At 42.8% G+C, this 14,677-nt stretch overlaps 1 protein-coding gene across 1 annotated transcript in view; it reads right to left on the reverse strand.

Moving 5' to 3' along the window:
* The window catches only part of ank2a (ankyrin 2a, neuronal), a 94,599-nt gene that overhangs the window by 56,726 nt on the left and 23,196 nt on the right, over positions 1-14,677 (reverse strand). Inside the window, exons 3-32 of the mRNA XM_084005151.1 lie at positions 13,439-13,537; positions 11,653-11,751; positions 11,462-11,560; positions 11,190-11,375; positions 10,885-10,908; positions 9,782-9,880; positions 9,279-9,377; positions 8,624-8,722; positions 8,278-8,475; positions 7,839-7,937; positions 7,614-7,712; positions 7,406-7,504; positions 7,012-7,209; positions 6,551-6,649; positions 6,279-6,377; positions 5,740-5,937; positions 5,552-5,650; positions 4,940-5,038; positions 4,747-4,845; positions 4,543-4,641; positions 4,356-4,428; positions 4,113-4,163; positions 2,945-3,071; positions 2,735-2,813; positions 2,540-2,643; positions 2,167-2,202; positions 1,353-1,577; positions 1,132-1,230; positions 458-612; positions 24-235 (exon numbers count right to left, since the gene is read on the reverse strand). Of these exons, the coding sequence (XP_083861277.1) occupies positions 24-235; positions 458-612; positions 1,132-1,230; positions 1,353-1,577; positions 2,167-2,202; positions 2,540-2,643; positions 2,735-2,813; positions 2,945-3,071; positions 4,113-4,163; positions 4,356-4,428; positions 4,543-4,641; positions 4,747-4,845; positions 4,940-5,038; positions 5,552-5,650; positions 5,740-5,937; positions 6,279-6,377; positions 6,551-6,649; positions 7,012-7,209; positions 7,406-7,504; positions 7,614-7,712; positions 7,839-7,937; positions 8,278-8,475; positions 8,624-8,722; positions 9,279-9,377; positions 9,782-9,880; positions 10,885-10,908; positions 11,190-11,375; positions 11,462-11,560; positions 11,653-11,751; positions 13,439-13,537 (3,450 nt within the window). The remainder of the gene's footprint in view (positions 1-23; positions 236-457; positions 613-1,131; positions 1,231-1,352; positions 1,578-2,166; positions 2,203-2,539; positions 2,644-2,734; positions 2,814-2,944; positions 3,072-4,112; positions 4,164-4,355; positions 4,429-4,542; positions 4,642-4,746; positions 4,846-4,939; positions 5,039-5,551; positions 5,651-5,739; positions 5,938-6,278; positions 6,378-6,550; positions 6,650-7,011; positions 7,210-7,405; positions 7,505-7,613; positions 7,713-7,838; positions 7,938-8,277; positions 8,476-8,623; positions 8,723-9,278; positions 9,378-9,781; positions 9,881-10,884; positions 10,909-11,189; positions 11,376-11,461; positions 11,561-11,652; positions 11,752-13,438; positions 13,538-14,677) is intronic.

The raw sequence follows: 14,677 nt of genomic DNA on the forward strand, positions 1-14,677 counted from the left end.
ATCCGGCCGAGAAACGTACGTACCTGTAACCCAACTCTGATCTTCTTGGTGAGGGCTCCCTCAGGGAACACAGCCTGGACCTGGGGAACAAGAGTGCTGCTGAGCACCCCGCCCTCTGGTCCAATCAAGTGACTATCCTGCTTGATCCGCGAAACCACCGCAAAATACTGTGGGAAGTCTCGGGTGATGATGCGGCATATTCGTTTCTTTTCAAGCTCCTCGGGGGAATCAAGTTCTGTGAAGGACAGAAATATTTAGCATAAATAAGAGCAAGTGTAAGATTCTCATTATAATCCCAGCAGTGTAATCTGTCCTGGTGTGTTATGGGTTATTGTGATCATATTGTGGTTTAAAGTGTCTGAGCTGTTGTGTTTTTTATGTATTGTTTGCATCAAAAACTTTCTCATGAGAGACATCAACCCCTATCAACAACCCTCGGTCAGCATCACACCCTTACTTTCATCCATGCCATTCAGTATCTGGTTCAGTTCCTCTTCAGTGAAGTCACAGTGGTGTTCTCTCCAGCTCTCGCCTGTCTCACTTCTCAAGATCACCAGCTCTCTCTCTGTTCCCCGCAGGGCTGCGAAGTGGGGGATCTCCACAATCACAGGCCTAAAAATGGCGACAAGCTGAAGTCAAACACAAGCCAGCATGTTTGTGGTAACAGTCTGGCAGAGCAGATTTATACACGAAAAGAAAGACGAAACATACAAGGACATTTCAGGATAGACATTTCAATTGAAATGCATCAGGTGCTTCATAAAACAAACATAATCGTGGAAAATGCATTTGAAAATTATTTAAACACAATAAATAATAATAAAATAATTTAAAAAAATAATTCCAGATCAGGAGCAGAACTAGAAACAAGTCTGGAGATTGGTACTAAATACTGAGGACACAATGGGATAATGCAACAACACAAGGAAAAAGGTTGGGTGGTTTTATGCAAACATACTATTATAGTACCAAGAAACAAAGGATGTAGCAAAATAAAATGAATAAAAGTTACTGATAAATATCATATTGTAGAAAGCAAAAACAAAACATCTCAGGTGGACACAGTGAAACAATATTGGTGAGTACGACCACTTCCAGGATGGTTAGGTTCTCCCCCAACCATGGTCCTACCCGAGGAACTTGGTTCCTGGTGGACCCAGCTGCAGGATGCGACTGACCAGGCTCTCACCCTCGTTTAGAGGGGGCGGAGCTGTGGGAAGGTGGAGCTTACTGATCCATGCGCAGCACAGAGGGGGAACGGAGAAGAAAATATGAACACACCACACAGCAAGGTAAACACACACACACACACACACACACACACACACACACACACTCAAACACACACTTACCCCAGGAACTGGGCTCCAGTGGGTCCCACTTCAATGATGCGACCAGCCAGCCCCTCACCCTCCACCATTGGGGGCATAGAGGCCAGGCGGTGTCTCTTCACCAGCCTGCATGTCACCCGCGTCGGGGCGGAGCACTTTCTTGGTGGCACAATGATTCGCAGGCCATTGTGACGGCAACCACGCATGGCACCTCCCCTGGCATCTACCATGAAGCTGACCAGGAAGCTGAAGAAACGGGTCCAGCAAGAAATCCAATAAATATTTCCCTTTTTTTTTCAAAAGATCAGGCACAGATTCCAAATCTTTTTACCATGCAGTCAAAGCAACTGACATTATAGTACCAAGGAACCATTTTCATGACACCATTCAGTACTGACATAACAACAAGCATACCTCAGCAGATACTATTTCATTCCAGCCTGTTCTCTTTCCAGTTTCATTCCACTCAAAAGCCAGGCAAGCAAAGAGGAGATCGTTGAGCAAGATTCTTTCCGGATAATCTTGTGTTTCAAGGAGCTAATAGGTATCATATAGTTGTTATCTTCAACCAAGCAAGTGCTTTCAGTACTACTAAAGGTTTCTCTATGTGAAATGTTAGGTCTATGTAGCAGCAGCTGCTCAAGATTGAAGGTCTGCATCTGGGATGAAAAACTTGGTAGGAACATCTCTTGTAAACAAAACCCGAACCCTGGAAATGCAACGTCGTGCATCATGAAATCATGCAGACAGATAGGATGGGAATGAAATATCAGTTAACAGTGAATGAGAAAAAAAGTACAAGAGAGTATCCAAAATAAAGAATAAAGAGGATCACCTGCTGTTGTCATGGTCTAGGCACGGAGAGGAACGGCTAGAAGCAGAATACAACACACACACACACACAATCACAAACACAAACACAGGCAAGACAAGGAAGTGCACAAAGAGGCAACCAGACAAATAAAAGAGGAAAAGAGAAAAAGTAAAAGTGAGAAAATCCAGAGCAGAGAAGGAAATAGACACATTAGCACAGATAAAAGAATAAATACAGTGTAGAAAACACAGATGTGAAGGAGTGGAAAAGAATGCAAGGGGAAATTAAAAGTGATCTCTAGGTGACTCATACACCCATGTTGAGAATAAATGAACATATTAGTTATATATCAGTGTGGCGTTTACACCTGGGATAAGTGTGTGTGTGTGTGTACCCAGAATGCAGCAGACTGGAGGACAGCACCACGTTATCAAGGTGCTCGGCGCCCCAGCTCAGACGGAATGACTCCTTATCGTTTTCTCTGGACAGTGCTGACACCTACAGGCGGACAAGCAGGCCGGTTGGAGTCAAACATTCTCAGTAAGGATTCTTTCCGTAACCACACTCTGTTAGCATGCTCTGTCCTCACCTGGTGGCTCGTTAGCATGTCTTCGATGAGAACTCCCTCTCGCTGGTGGAAGCTTTGGTGAATGGGGGTGAGCTGCGGCCTGTTGGAAAAAGCACGTTTCTGAGTGTCTTTGCATGCACTTATCTGTTTATGTGTTGGCATGTCGGTCAACAGCAGCGGATGGCGGTACGTTTTTGGGCTTAGTGTGAGTGTGCATGCGTTGCTGGCGACCTGTCCAGGTTGTGGCTCATGTAGCTGAAGCTGTCCAGGTAGTGTCCCGGCAGAGAGTCGTCTCCAAGCTCTCTGAGATCCTCTGCTCTCAGGTACTCTCCTCCGTCACCTGTCATGGTGTCCTCACCTAGGAAACAAACAGGTGCCATTTGAGCCATTGCTAAAGGAGGAACTAAAATCGTCCATCGGCTCTTTTACGACTGTATTATTATAGACACGTCCACAGTCCTGCTGCTCCTCTTTTCCATCTCAGCTCGTTGAATCATGTAAGATCTTCCAGCTCATTTCAACTAAATGTGCGTCATATTAGCATAGAGATCGTTTTCCCCTTGCTCATTCTGACATGTTTCACTCCTCAGAACGCACCATAATTACAGTACCTACACAGACGGGAGCTCTGAGGTCAGACGCACGAATGCATCTGCAATTTGTCATCATTTATGGGGCATGACGCTGCCATCAGTTTTGTGAAATGACTCGCTGGTTCTGAAAACCTCAGCGCCTTGTGGACAATAGGTGTATGTCAGCATTACTAAACCAGTGTATTCCTCAATTATCCATAATGATAATAACTGGTGTGATCATATTCACAGCCCCCCACATTTCATGCAGTTAGTTTCCACCACTGCATTAAATCGCACACAATGGCCAACAAACAACAAGGTGTTAGGTAGAACAAGGAAGGTCTGCTAGAGTTAAAATCATCTAGGTAAACTGCACAACAACAAAAGTCAGACATATGCATATGCAATTTACTTATTAATTTACTTTTAGAATGAATTATTGATATCGTAGGTTACTGGGATATTGGGGGAAAGGTCTTTGAAATGGTGGGGGGGTCAGTGGGACAGTGCCTTACCACCAAGAATAGAAGACTGTTGTGTATGTCTCAATTGTACAGTGACGGCACTCTTCTAGCCAAAGACAAATTTCCCCACACGTGGGAGAAATAGAAAAGTGTATCTTATCTTATCTTATCTTATCTTACATATGAAGTATATAGACTCTCTAGAGATTAACACATTTGAAGTAAAAGGCAAAAGTCATTGTTATAGCAAAAAGTAAATGCATTACTGCACACGATATCAATACATCACACCTATCAGTTACAAGAACACAGATCTCGTCCACACCAGGCTGGCAGAGCAGGGCACACATTCTGCTGTACCTTCCAGCTCCACAGACATCTCAGATAGCGGCTCGTCTTCCAGCCTCAAAGCTATGAAACATACAGCTTTCAGAACTACAAAACTACATCGCCCACAATACACAACTCTTTACGGCTGCTGATCAAAGGAGAACAGGGCTAGCATGTTTTATCCAAGGTCAGTTTTCAGCTACAGCACAAGGTAGCCTAGTCCCTAGCCATTCCCTGTGCCTGTTTACAGACAGGAAGTTGTCACTAACTCACCTTCCTCATCAGACACGTCAAGGATCTCAGTCATTGTCTCGGGAACATTGAGCTTGTGTTTCTCTGTGACCGTCTGACGCCCATTCACAGACATGGAAAAAGACAAGCAAAACAGAGAAAAGTTTATTAGTTATTTTGGAAGTTTGGGGACACATCTTAGCGGTTCCAGATCTAAAAGGAAGCCTACCGTTGTGGTAGTGATGACCTCCTCGGTGACGACTTTCAGCGTGTCAACCACGGAGATGTAACCCAGACGTCTGGCTATAGACAGAGCAGTGTTTCCATTCTAACAGAAAGACAGAGATAGTGTTTATGGGACATGAAAGAGAAATTAATCACAGGTTGTTTTTACAAAACATTGCTAATTAATATATTATTAATATTGTCTTACCACTGTAGTAGCATTGGGCTTGGCGCCATGTTGTAGCAACATATTGATGATGTGTGTATTCCCTTGTTGCGCTGCCTGGTGAAGGGGTGTGTATCCATTCTACGCAACAAAAGATTGTAAAAACTGAAATAACACAGACTTTTGTGCTTATTTTCAAGTTTAAATTGATCAGCGTTTGATATATGAATTCTACCTTGGTTTTGGCGTTGACGCTGGCACCTTGCTGTAACAGGAAGTTCACCATCTTGGCGTTTCCATAGTGACAAGCCACTATCAGAGGGGTGTATCCGAGCTGAAGAAGGAGCAGAGAGGATGTAGATGATGTGTTTTACTTGTTAGTGGAGAACGTGTGTATGTATGGTTACAATAATCTGAATGATGTGGATGTATGTTGTAGACACTGTCATACTTCCCTAAAGCCAGCAGGTGGCAGCTCTGCTGAACTTGTATGCATGTCTTACTTTTTTGTGATTTAATGTCCCAGTAATGCTTGTTACTAACTTGATTTGTTCCTTGGAGCCTTTGTGCTTTCTTACCTGGCTGCATATTCCTTTTCTGTCATATAGATCGACTATGTTGTAATTATTTTGGTGTTTGTTCTGTACACATCACATCTATTGCACTCCCTGAGGTTTCTTCCCTTTTTTTCTCCTGTTAAAAGGTTTTTTTTAGGGAGGTTCCGGGACAGACGATGTTGTCTCGTTTTTGTCTGTGTGTACATTTGTGTGTGTGTGTGTGTGTGTGTGTGTGTGTGTGTGTGTGTGTGTGTGTGTGTGTGTGTGTGTGTGTGTGTGTATGTTTGCACCTTAGTCTGCTGATCCAAACTGGCATCATGTTTGCTGAGTACTTCTGCTGCATTGACTCTGTCTTCCTGGGCTGCGAGATGCAGCGGCGTCAGTCCAGTCTGTATCATATAAAACACAGAGTTGTCTGAGTGGTGGAAACAAGTGTGTGACAGAAGTATTAAATTGTGTGTGTGTGTGTGTGTGTGACCTTGGTGGCGGTGTTGACGTGAGCTCCTTTGCCCAGCAGCAGGCTGGCCATCTCAGCGTGTCCTTCCTGGGCTGCCAGGTGTAGAGGACTGACTCCCTGCTTGGTCAGAACGTTGGTCTCGGCTCCGTACTGCAGCAGCGCTAACGCAATGTTCGTCTGGTTCTTTTTGGCTGCAATGTGTAGAGGAGTGTAGCCATTCTGGAACGGCAGGATGTTGAACAGTTAGGTGCTAAAACAACCAATAGCAACAGTACAATAGTCACTCAATGTGGGTATTGGTCAACCTATGAATCTTAAACTGTGGCTTATAACATCAGGTACTAATTTTTGTTTTCGGAATTGTAAAACATTCAGAATATCTCAGCTTTTGGTATCAGCTCTTAAAAATCAAATCTTAGCGTCACGCTCAGGCTCTTGGTATCACTATTATAATGTAAAATCCACAAGCTCTTGTGTTAGCTGAAGAAAAGGTAGAGCACAATGCATCCCGTGTTCCAAGTGTCTGAAGCACTTTTCCTCTTTAAAATCCATGGTCTAACCTTTGCGGTGGCATAAGGAGATGCCCCTTTATCCAGCAGCAGCAGAGCTACTTCTTGGTTGTCATAATGAGCTGCAACATGTAGCGGAGTCAGGCCATTCTGCAAGAGGAAGCATTCAATTAAACAATATGATAATGATAATAATAACAGTTAAATTCTACTTCATAGTGAGTCTATTTCAGAGGCACAATTGCCCTGGAATATCCTTACACCTTGTCTGGATATGTTTTATACAAATAACGTGTAGAAGTCATCGTGCTTTCCGTGTTCACCTTGCCAGCATCATCAGGGAGAGCTTTGCGTTGAAGGAGAAGTTTCGCTACATCAAGGCTTCCATACTTTGCTGCTACATGTAAAGGAGTGAATCCTTTCTGTGGAGTGGAAAAGGGAAAACTTACATATCATAACTGTTCATGTTTAAAGGAGCAGCAGTGTGTAGGATGTATGGGGATGTATTGGCAGAAATAGAATATAATATTCTTAGTTATGTTTTCATAAGTGTATAAAGATCTGAAACTAATTATTCTTGTGTTTTTGTTACATTAGAATGAGACATCTAGCGAGAGGCATTTTTGTGTTACACACAGGGATGAGCAGGAGGGGATTCACTTGGCTGTGATATAAATCCTCACCACTAGATGACACTAAATCCCACACACACTGCTACTTTAACTTGATATACAGTGTGTGAGACTGTGTTTATTTGATCAGGTATGTCTCTATCTGCGTTCACCTTCGTGGCCAGTGAGTGTGAAGCTCCGGCCTCCAGCAGCACGGCAGCAGTCTCTACTTGGCCCTCCCTGGCTGAGATGTGGAGGGGAGTGTAGCCGTTGGTGGTGGAAGCATCCGGATGAGCCATGTGCTGCAGCAGCAGCTGGACAATATCGGTTTTCCCCAAACGAGATGATATGTGAAGGGGAGTCTGGTCCTCCTGGGGTTGAGGGATGAGAGACAGGTAGAGAGACAGGTAGAGGTATTAGAAAAGAAAATAGACGCACCGCAGGGAGAGAAGAGGCAGGCTTCCTGACCCAAGATTATGTGTACGTCCTCAGTGCATGAAATATTGCTTGTTTGTGATAAACAGAAGGAAACAGTGATTAACTCTGATGATGCGACAGCTGACTCACCCTGGCTATGGCATCCACCAACGCTCCGTTCCTCAGCAGACAGCGGACCACTTCCATCTGACCTGCTCGCGCTGCCATGTGGAGAGCCGTCTCACCACGCTAATATGCAACGACAGGATATTTATTAAGATGCTGTGCTCATGAGAATAAATGCTCGGGTTTGCATGAGAAAAACACAGAGATGAACTAACAGTTTGTCAGGACTCACAATGTTACGGACGTCGGGAGATGCTCCATTCTGCAGCAGAAGTAAAACGATGTTGAGGTGACCCATGAAGGCAGAGACATGGATGGGAGTCAGACCGGACTAGGAAAAACAAAGACAGAGACAGCGAGAGGCAGGAAGATGAGCATACAATCCATAAAGTTCCAGCCAGGAAAGTGTTCTGTATTTACAGTTGCTGTTCTCAGACATGACCACAAAATGTCTCACCTCAGTAATGGCCTGAATGGAGGCTCCATATTTGACCAACAGCTCCATCACCTTCACCCTGTTCTTCTTACAGGCGATATGGAGAGGAGTGAAACCATTCTGGCAGAGAGAGAAATAACCAGATAAATACTAGATCTAGATACACCTGAAGGATGAAATGCATTTTTTTTTATGTTTATCTGAATCTTAAAGGTAATTTGGTGCATTTACATAGTAAGTAATAAAGCAGTAATGAATTTCAGATTGGTAAACAATCACTAAATTTACAGTATGACATCTTGTGGTACTGTTTTCCTGAATTTAATTTAATTTGACAAGTATTATAGAAATCAAACTCATTCCCAAACCCTGTATTACCAGCATGTGTTTTAATATTTGTGAGTTCGTGCTAACAGCTATTTTTATGCTTGTCCAGTTGTTATTTCCTGCGAACCCTTACCAGAGCTCTGACATTGGGATTGGCCTTCTTGTCCAGCAGAAGCTTAGTGACTCTGTAGTGGCCACAGTGAGCTGCGACGTGCAGCGCTGTGAGGTAGTCCAGTGTGACGTCATCGACAGGGGCCTTGTGCTGCAGCAGGAGTTTGACACACTCCACGTGGTCTCCCTGGGCAGACATGTGCAGCGGGGACAGTCCGTTCTGCGGGATCACAAAAGTGACGATGCAGGCAGATGCCAAGGGTCAAACAGTAGCAGTAGAGAAGCAAAAGGAGGAGAAATATATTACAATATATTAAGTTTGTTAATTACTATGCTGATCCAGTAATGACACATCCATTATACACTACCTTGGTTCTGGCTAAGATGGGAGCTCCTCTCTCCAGCAGAATTTCCAATGCCGGGTCATGTCCACTTCTGGCTGCGCAGTGGAGGGGGGTCAGCCCATCCTGAATGACAATCACACATGCACAGACAAAAGTTAAGAGAATGAATCCATCACTAGGCAATAGATAGATGGTTGGTAGACTGTATTAAAATCAAAACACATCTTTCCTCTGACCTGTAGTGATATTTAGTAATGTAGTTTGTTTTGGTGTGAGCTGCCTCGTTTTGGAGACATGTAGAAACGTCTTCTCACGGATTTAACCTATAGCACTATGTGGCACTCTGCCATCATGTAGGAACTACTTTCTTTCAGCCATAGTTCCTACGTGACACTGCTCACAATAAGATCTGTGGATTATCTTGATTAACAGCGATTTGATTTTAGAATCATTGAGTTTTCAAATGCATTTCTTTGTTCCATTATATTCATGACAAGATAGGTGGATATCTCTAAAATAGGCAGCTCACACCAAAACAATATAGTTCAACAAATAGCACGACAGTTAAGTGGTTAAATACATATTTTTTTATTTTGGGATTAACCATCATTAACAGGTGGCTGCATAATTGTGACTACTGATTAAAATCTAACAAACAGAATTTAAACTAGAGCCTCACCCTGGTTTTGGCATCTATTTGCCCCCCTCGGTCCAACAGCAGGGCCACCATGTTGGTGTTGCCTCTCTTGGAGGCCACATGGAGAGGCGTTATGCCATTCTGAAGGCAGGCAAGGAAACAAAGGAAAGTTATGAGAAAAAAAAAAACGACAAATACTGTTCAACTTAAACAGCAGAAATATTCAAATCCCATTCCAATTCCAAAGGAAAAGTCCTACAATAATAGTTTGAATGATTTTTCTGCTTATGAGTTGAGGGTCATGATAGTTAGTTCTAAAAGGTACTAAAACTAACTTCATGGACCAACTTCAAGAAAGCAAAGTAGCTGGTAACATGCAAGAAAAATGCAACTTTCCACAGGCAGAAATGCAGTTAATAAGGGCTAGGATTAAAAGAAAAGCTGTATGGTATCTTGTAAATCGTAATGCCTCAATGTGAAAACACAATTGTCAGGATTTAATAGACAGCAGTGCAGAAAATGTCATGATTTGCATGGGCAGATACCCTGGCTGTGAAGTCCACAGCAGCTCCTCTGTTCAGCAACAAGGTGGAGACATTCACGTTACCATAGTGAGCGGCGATGTGCAGAGGGGTAAACCCACTCTGTTAGAGTCGGACAGGGAGAGAGGAGGGGAGGGGAGGGGAGAGGGAAAGCAGGAAAAGGGGAAGAAATACAAGATTCATCGAAATAGCAGATGAGGAAAAAGTAGAACAGTCAGCTGAAGGAAATAAATTGAAAACGAGAGCAAGAAAGAAAGATGAGATTTTTCTCTGTAGCAGCTACCGCAAAGAAAGAAAGACTCTGGTGAAGCAGAATCATGATGAGGCAGCACGCTGAAAACTACACATAAAACATAAGCATACCCCAAAATAGCACAGGCAATACATAATGCATGCAAAAACTCTGCAAATCTGCCATGCTTGCAAAAAAAGAAATGGTGAGAAAAATCAAAGCACTTTGATCTGTGTACACCAAAAGTTCAACGTAAAGGACGTTCAACACAAAACTGAAATACACAAAGCAACTGTGCACAATGTGTATCTGCTTGGACTGACAAAAGGACACTTATATATACATATAAGCATCTAGATATATAAATACATCTACAGTAGACAGTTAGGTGAGTTCACTCACCTTCCCGTTCTGATAGACATGGTGCAATTTAATTAAGAAACAGAGTTAACTTAAAGATCAACAAGGTATTTCAGAGAGGTAAAACAATGCTATCAACAGGAAGTACACATGCTGCAGGTTGCACAAAGAAAGCAGTATACAAAGCAGTGAAATTTGATTGGAATGCTGTCTGTGTTTCAGTCAAGTATCGGGAACTGTAACAGTAATACATTTTAAATAATGGTTCATTAATTAAAAAAGAAAAATTAAGTTAAATATTCTGTAATAAAATACAATAAACTAACATTCTCTGGGATCTATTAAAATGACACGTCTTTTTGACGTCAGCCGTGCAGGATGCATGCAGTCATGTTAAGTTGTACATCGTTCATGCAGAACATCATACGTCCTCGTATGAGGGGAAAGGTCAGGACAAAACGTAGATAGATGGCCAACAAAAATGAAATGAAGAGGCGATGAAGAGTCTGTATACCTCCGTGGTTCTATTGACCATCATCTGGTCGGGATGCATAGAGAGAGATGATGTAGGGTTGTTAGGGGAGAAGGATCTTCTCACAACGCTCACAGAAGACACAGGGTACGTGACAAGGTCACAAACAAAACACAAGGCCAAACGCCTTGCTAAATGGCGGGTAAATAATCGATAAAATCAACAAATCATCCAGTCAGTCAGGTACATTATCACTCACTTCCACCTTCACATTCCAGTTTTGTAATCACACTCTCCCCCATTCTCCCCTCATCTTTCCCCCACCTCTGTCCTCCCCCCTCCCTCACCTTAGACTGGACGTCAGCGTTGTGGTCGTTCTGGAGCAGCAGTGCGGCAGACTTGGTGTCGTCTTTGCGGGCGGCGATGTGCAGGGCCGGGAGGCGGACCTTCCCCTTGGTGTCGTGCTCCAGCAGCAGGGAGACCACCGAGTTGTGGCCCTGCTGGAGGGCGATGGCCAGCGGGGTGAAGCCGTCCTGCAGGAGCAGATCAAACCAGACAAAATGAATACAGTCAATTTCGGGAAAATGAAAGGAAAAAGAAGGACATTAGTACTGTATACCTCTGTTGCAATGCTTTGGTTGCCATCATTTTCCAACATGAATCGCACCACCTCCAAGTGGTTCTCCTGGGCGGCCATGTAGAGTGGAGTGAAGCCATTCTGGAGAGGCAAACGCATACAGTGAATACATATTATGGAAGATCTTTTTTATGCATCATCTCGTAGCTTCCAATGATTGGGAAGAACCTCACTTGTGACTGAGAGTTGACATCTGCTCCTCTCTTCACTAGTAGTCTGACTACTTCTCTTTGGCCAGCCAATGCTGCAATATGGAGGGCGGTGTTTCCTTTCTGCAGGGAAAAACAGGGTTAACGCCTGTGTGCGTACAAACGCCTTAAAGATCAGAGCCGCTTGAAAGGAATGCAAGTATTAAAGAAATCTTATTTAATATCTCCTTCTTTAATGACCTTTAGTGTAAAAAGGGAGATTTCATGTCTTTGTTTATTGTAAACAAGTGGTGTATAAATACTGTGAAAGTAGTTCTCTGGAACTCCCTCTCCACAGACATCCGCAACCCCCCTGTTCACATTCAAATCAGCTCTCAAAGGCCTTTGGCCCCTAGATGTGTGTGTATGACTGTTTGGTCGTATGTCCCTCCTGTCGTTATGTAAAGCATCCTTGGGTCCCTTGAAAGGCGCTATATCATTTATTTATAATTTAAGTTATTATTATTTGTATTAATATAATATATAATTCCATCCATCCATCCATTGTCTACCGCTTATCCTGTATTCAGGGTCACGGGGGGGCTGGAGCCGATCCTAGCTGTCAATGGGCGAAGGCAGGGTACACCCTGGACAGTTCGCCAGTCTATCACAGGGCTGACAGAGAGACAGACTATAATATATAATTAAAAATGTTATATATTTGTATTATTGCAGAAAAAACAACATTCGCTTTTGATATAAAAATACCAAGAAACTGAAATCTTGGCCTATATTGTTAAAGAGGTGCGCCGCATAATACGCATTTCAGCCTGTCAGGGTTTCTGTACTGTTGTGATGTCACAACTATACAATATAGAGACAACATTTCACAGTTTTATATGTTAACTTTCTAAATGTGTCCCGGTTTATTTTCCGATTACAGTGTATGTGAATTACATCAACTGACAGGAAGTAAACTTAGTCACAACGTTCACAATTCTGTTGAAATATGTCAAAATGGAGTGTTTCAGACCGGCAGCATGAGAAAAACCTATATCTATAACTATTAAAGCATTTAAAATCTTCTAGTAGAAACCCAAAATAGGAATATGAACCTGAAAATGATGTGTCTCCTTTCAAAAAAACAAATTATGCAAATTGCTAATACAGAAATGTTTTGATGTTACATCTGTTTGTATTTTCGGGGCTTAATATCAAAGGCCAAATTCATGTCAGTCCAAGGACGTGTGCAGCAGGGTGACAGATTCTTCTCTGGCTGTTTACTGTTGCTGGTTGTTAAGCCTGGCACATTAGACATCCACAGAGTCACATATCACACAGCCTGACAAGGAGCTCACACTCACATCCCTCCGGCTCTTTTCCGGTAAAGGCAGAATATGTAATCATGATGCACGATGACTCGACAAAAACAATGATGTTAGAATGTAAATGTATAAGAAAAGAGGAAGTCGTCCAAAAGGAAGACTCCAGAATGAGACGTTCATGTTGGATTTGGTTATTGCGAGTATAAAACGTTACTAAATTAAACTCTTTTCAGGTGACTTTCTCTTTCTTAAAACACCCTCAGGTCCTCACCCTCTCAAATCAAGTTTCACGGAGACAAGCAGTGATTTATGTCGAACTGATACGACTATATATCATAACATTCATGTGCACTCCTCCCCCTCATCTCCCTCGTCCTCTTCCTGTCACCCAGCTACCACTATCATCACTCCCATCTTTCCCCATGGCTGCAGATCCAACGGTGATGAGTTTGTATCAGGAAAGCTGATAGCAACAGTCAACGATCATAAAGTCAACATGCATGTACCTTGGTGGAGGAGTCAACAGGTGCTCCTCTCTCCAACAGCTCCTCCACTAAATCCTTGTGTCCCTCCTTCGCTGCCAGATGTAGCGCATTCAGACCGTTCTGGAGAGAAAACCAAAAGAAAACAATCAACATAAGACTTCAGGAAAACACATGTGGCAAAGTGACTGTTGCATAACCCTTAGTGGTGCAATTACAAGTAGTATTGGGATGATATACAAGTTGATCGTGGTGAATTGCCATCATCGGGATAAACGAGTGACTTGAAAAAGCCTTCAAGCTCAATGTCATGGTAGAGAACTGCCTGCAAAATACATGTTATTTATTCATCCTTTAGTTATGCAGGGCGACCCTATGATTTATGACCATCTTATTTCAGATGATTTAATTGCTGTTGTCATCCTTTTGTGATGCAATAAAAATAAATGTTTCTTAACAACATGTAAAGTGATTCCAGTACGTTTTAATTGTGAGTTTTCAGCATATTTTGAGGATTATCTGGATAATATCCTGGATCACCATTATTTCAGTCAGGATAATCACGACATTACATTTTCATATCGTCCCTAGTTACAAGTGTGCATGCTACTTTTGTGAAGCCTGTATAGCCTTGGTACTTCCTCCTGATGCCGTAAAGTGAGGTTTTGAATGAAGCTGAATTGTACAGATGTTATATTACCGTCGTCAGAATCACGTCAGAACAATGTTTTATGTAGTGGCACTCAAAAACAACATGCAAAGAAATATTACATGATGATAAAATCAATTATATACAGTCGGATGATTTACAAGCACGCGATAAAAAAAAAGAAAAGAAAAGATTTTCGGGGGGAAACAACATTCAGCAGCTCAAACACGATGTTTGATTTAGTGAAATTAAGGCAGATGTTTCCCTCAGGCAGCTTCACTGTGAGGATCCCACCAAAGCAGAGCTACATGTGAGGAGTTTCACACTGAGAGCAGCACAACTGGTGCATTTATACAACACGCATGCAGAAACAGATTTCCCCCCAGTGTAAAACACATGCAAGCATGATTCACCTCATCCTCCTCTTCTTCCATTCTGCGCCGTGTCCCTCTGAAACTCAGAGAGCGCCTTAAACGGCAACCTCCTTTTTCTCCTTCAGGTCTCCTGCTCCTTCTCTCAAACTAAATCCTTTCCCTTCTGTCGGTTCCCTTCCAACGACTTTCTTTGCTCGTTTCTATCTTTTTGCCTTCTTAAGCGGGCTTTCTGCTGGCTTT

The sequence above is a fragment of the Eutrigla gurnardus genome, assembly GCF_963514095.1.
Source record: "Eutrigla gurnardus genome assembly, chromosome: 3".
In the NCBI taxonomy this organism is placed as follows: domain Eukaryota; kingdom Metazoa; phylum Chordata; class Actinopteri; order Perciformes; family Triglidae; genus Eutrigla; species Eutrigla gurnardus.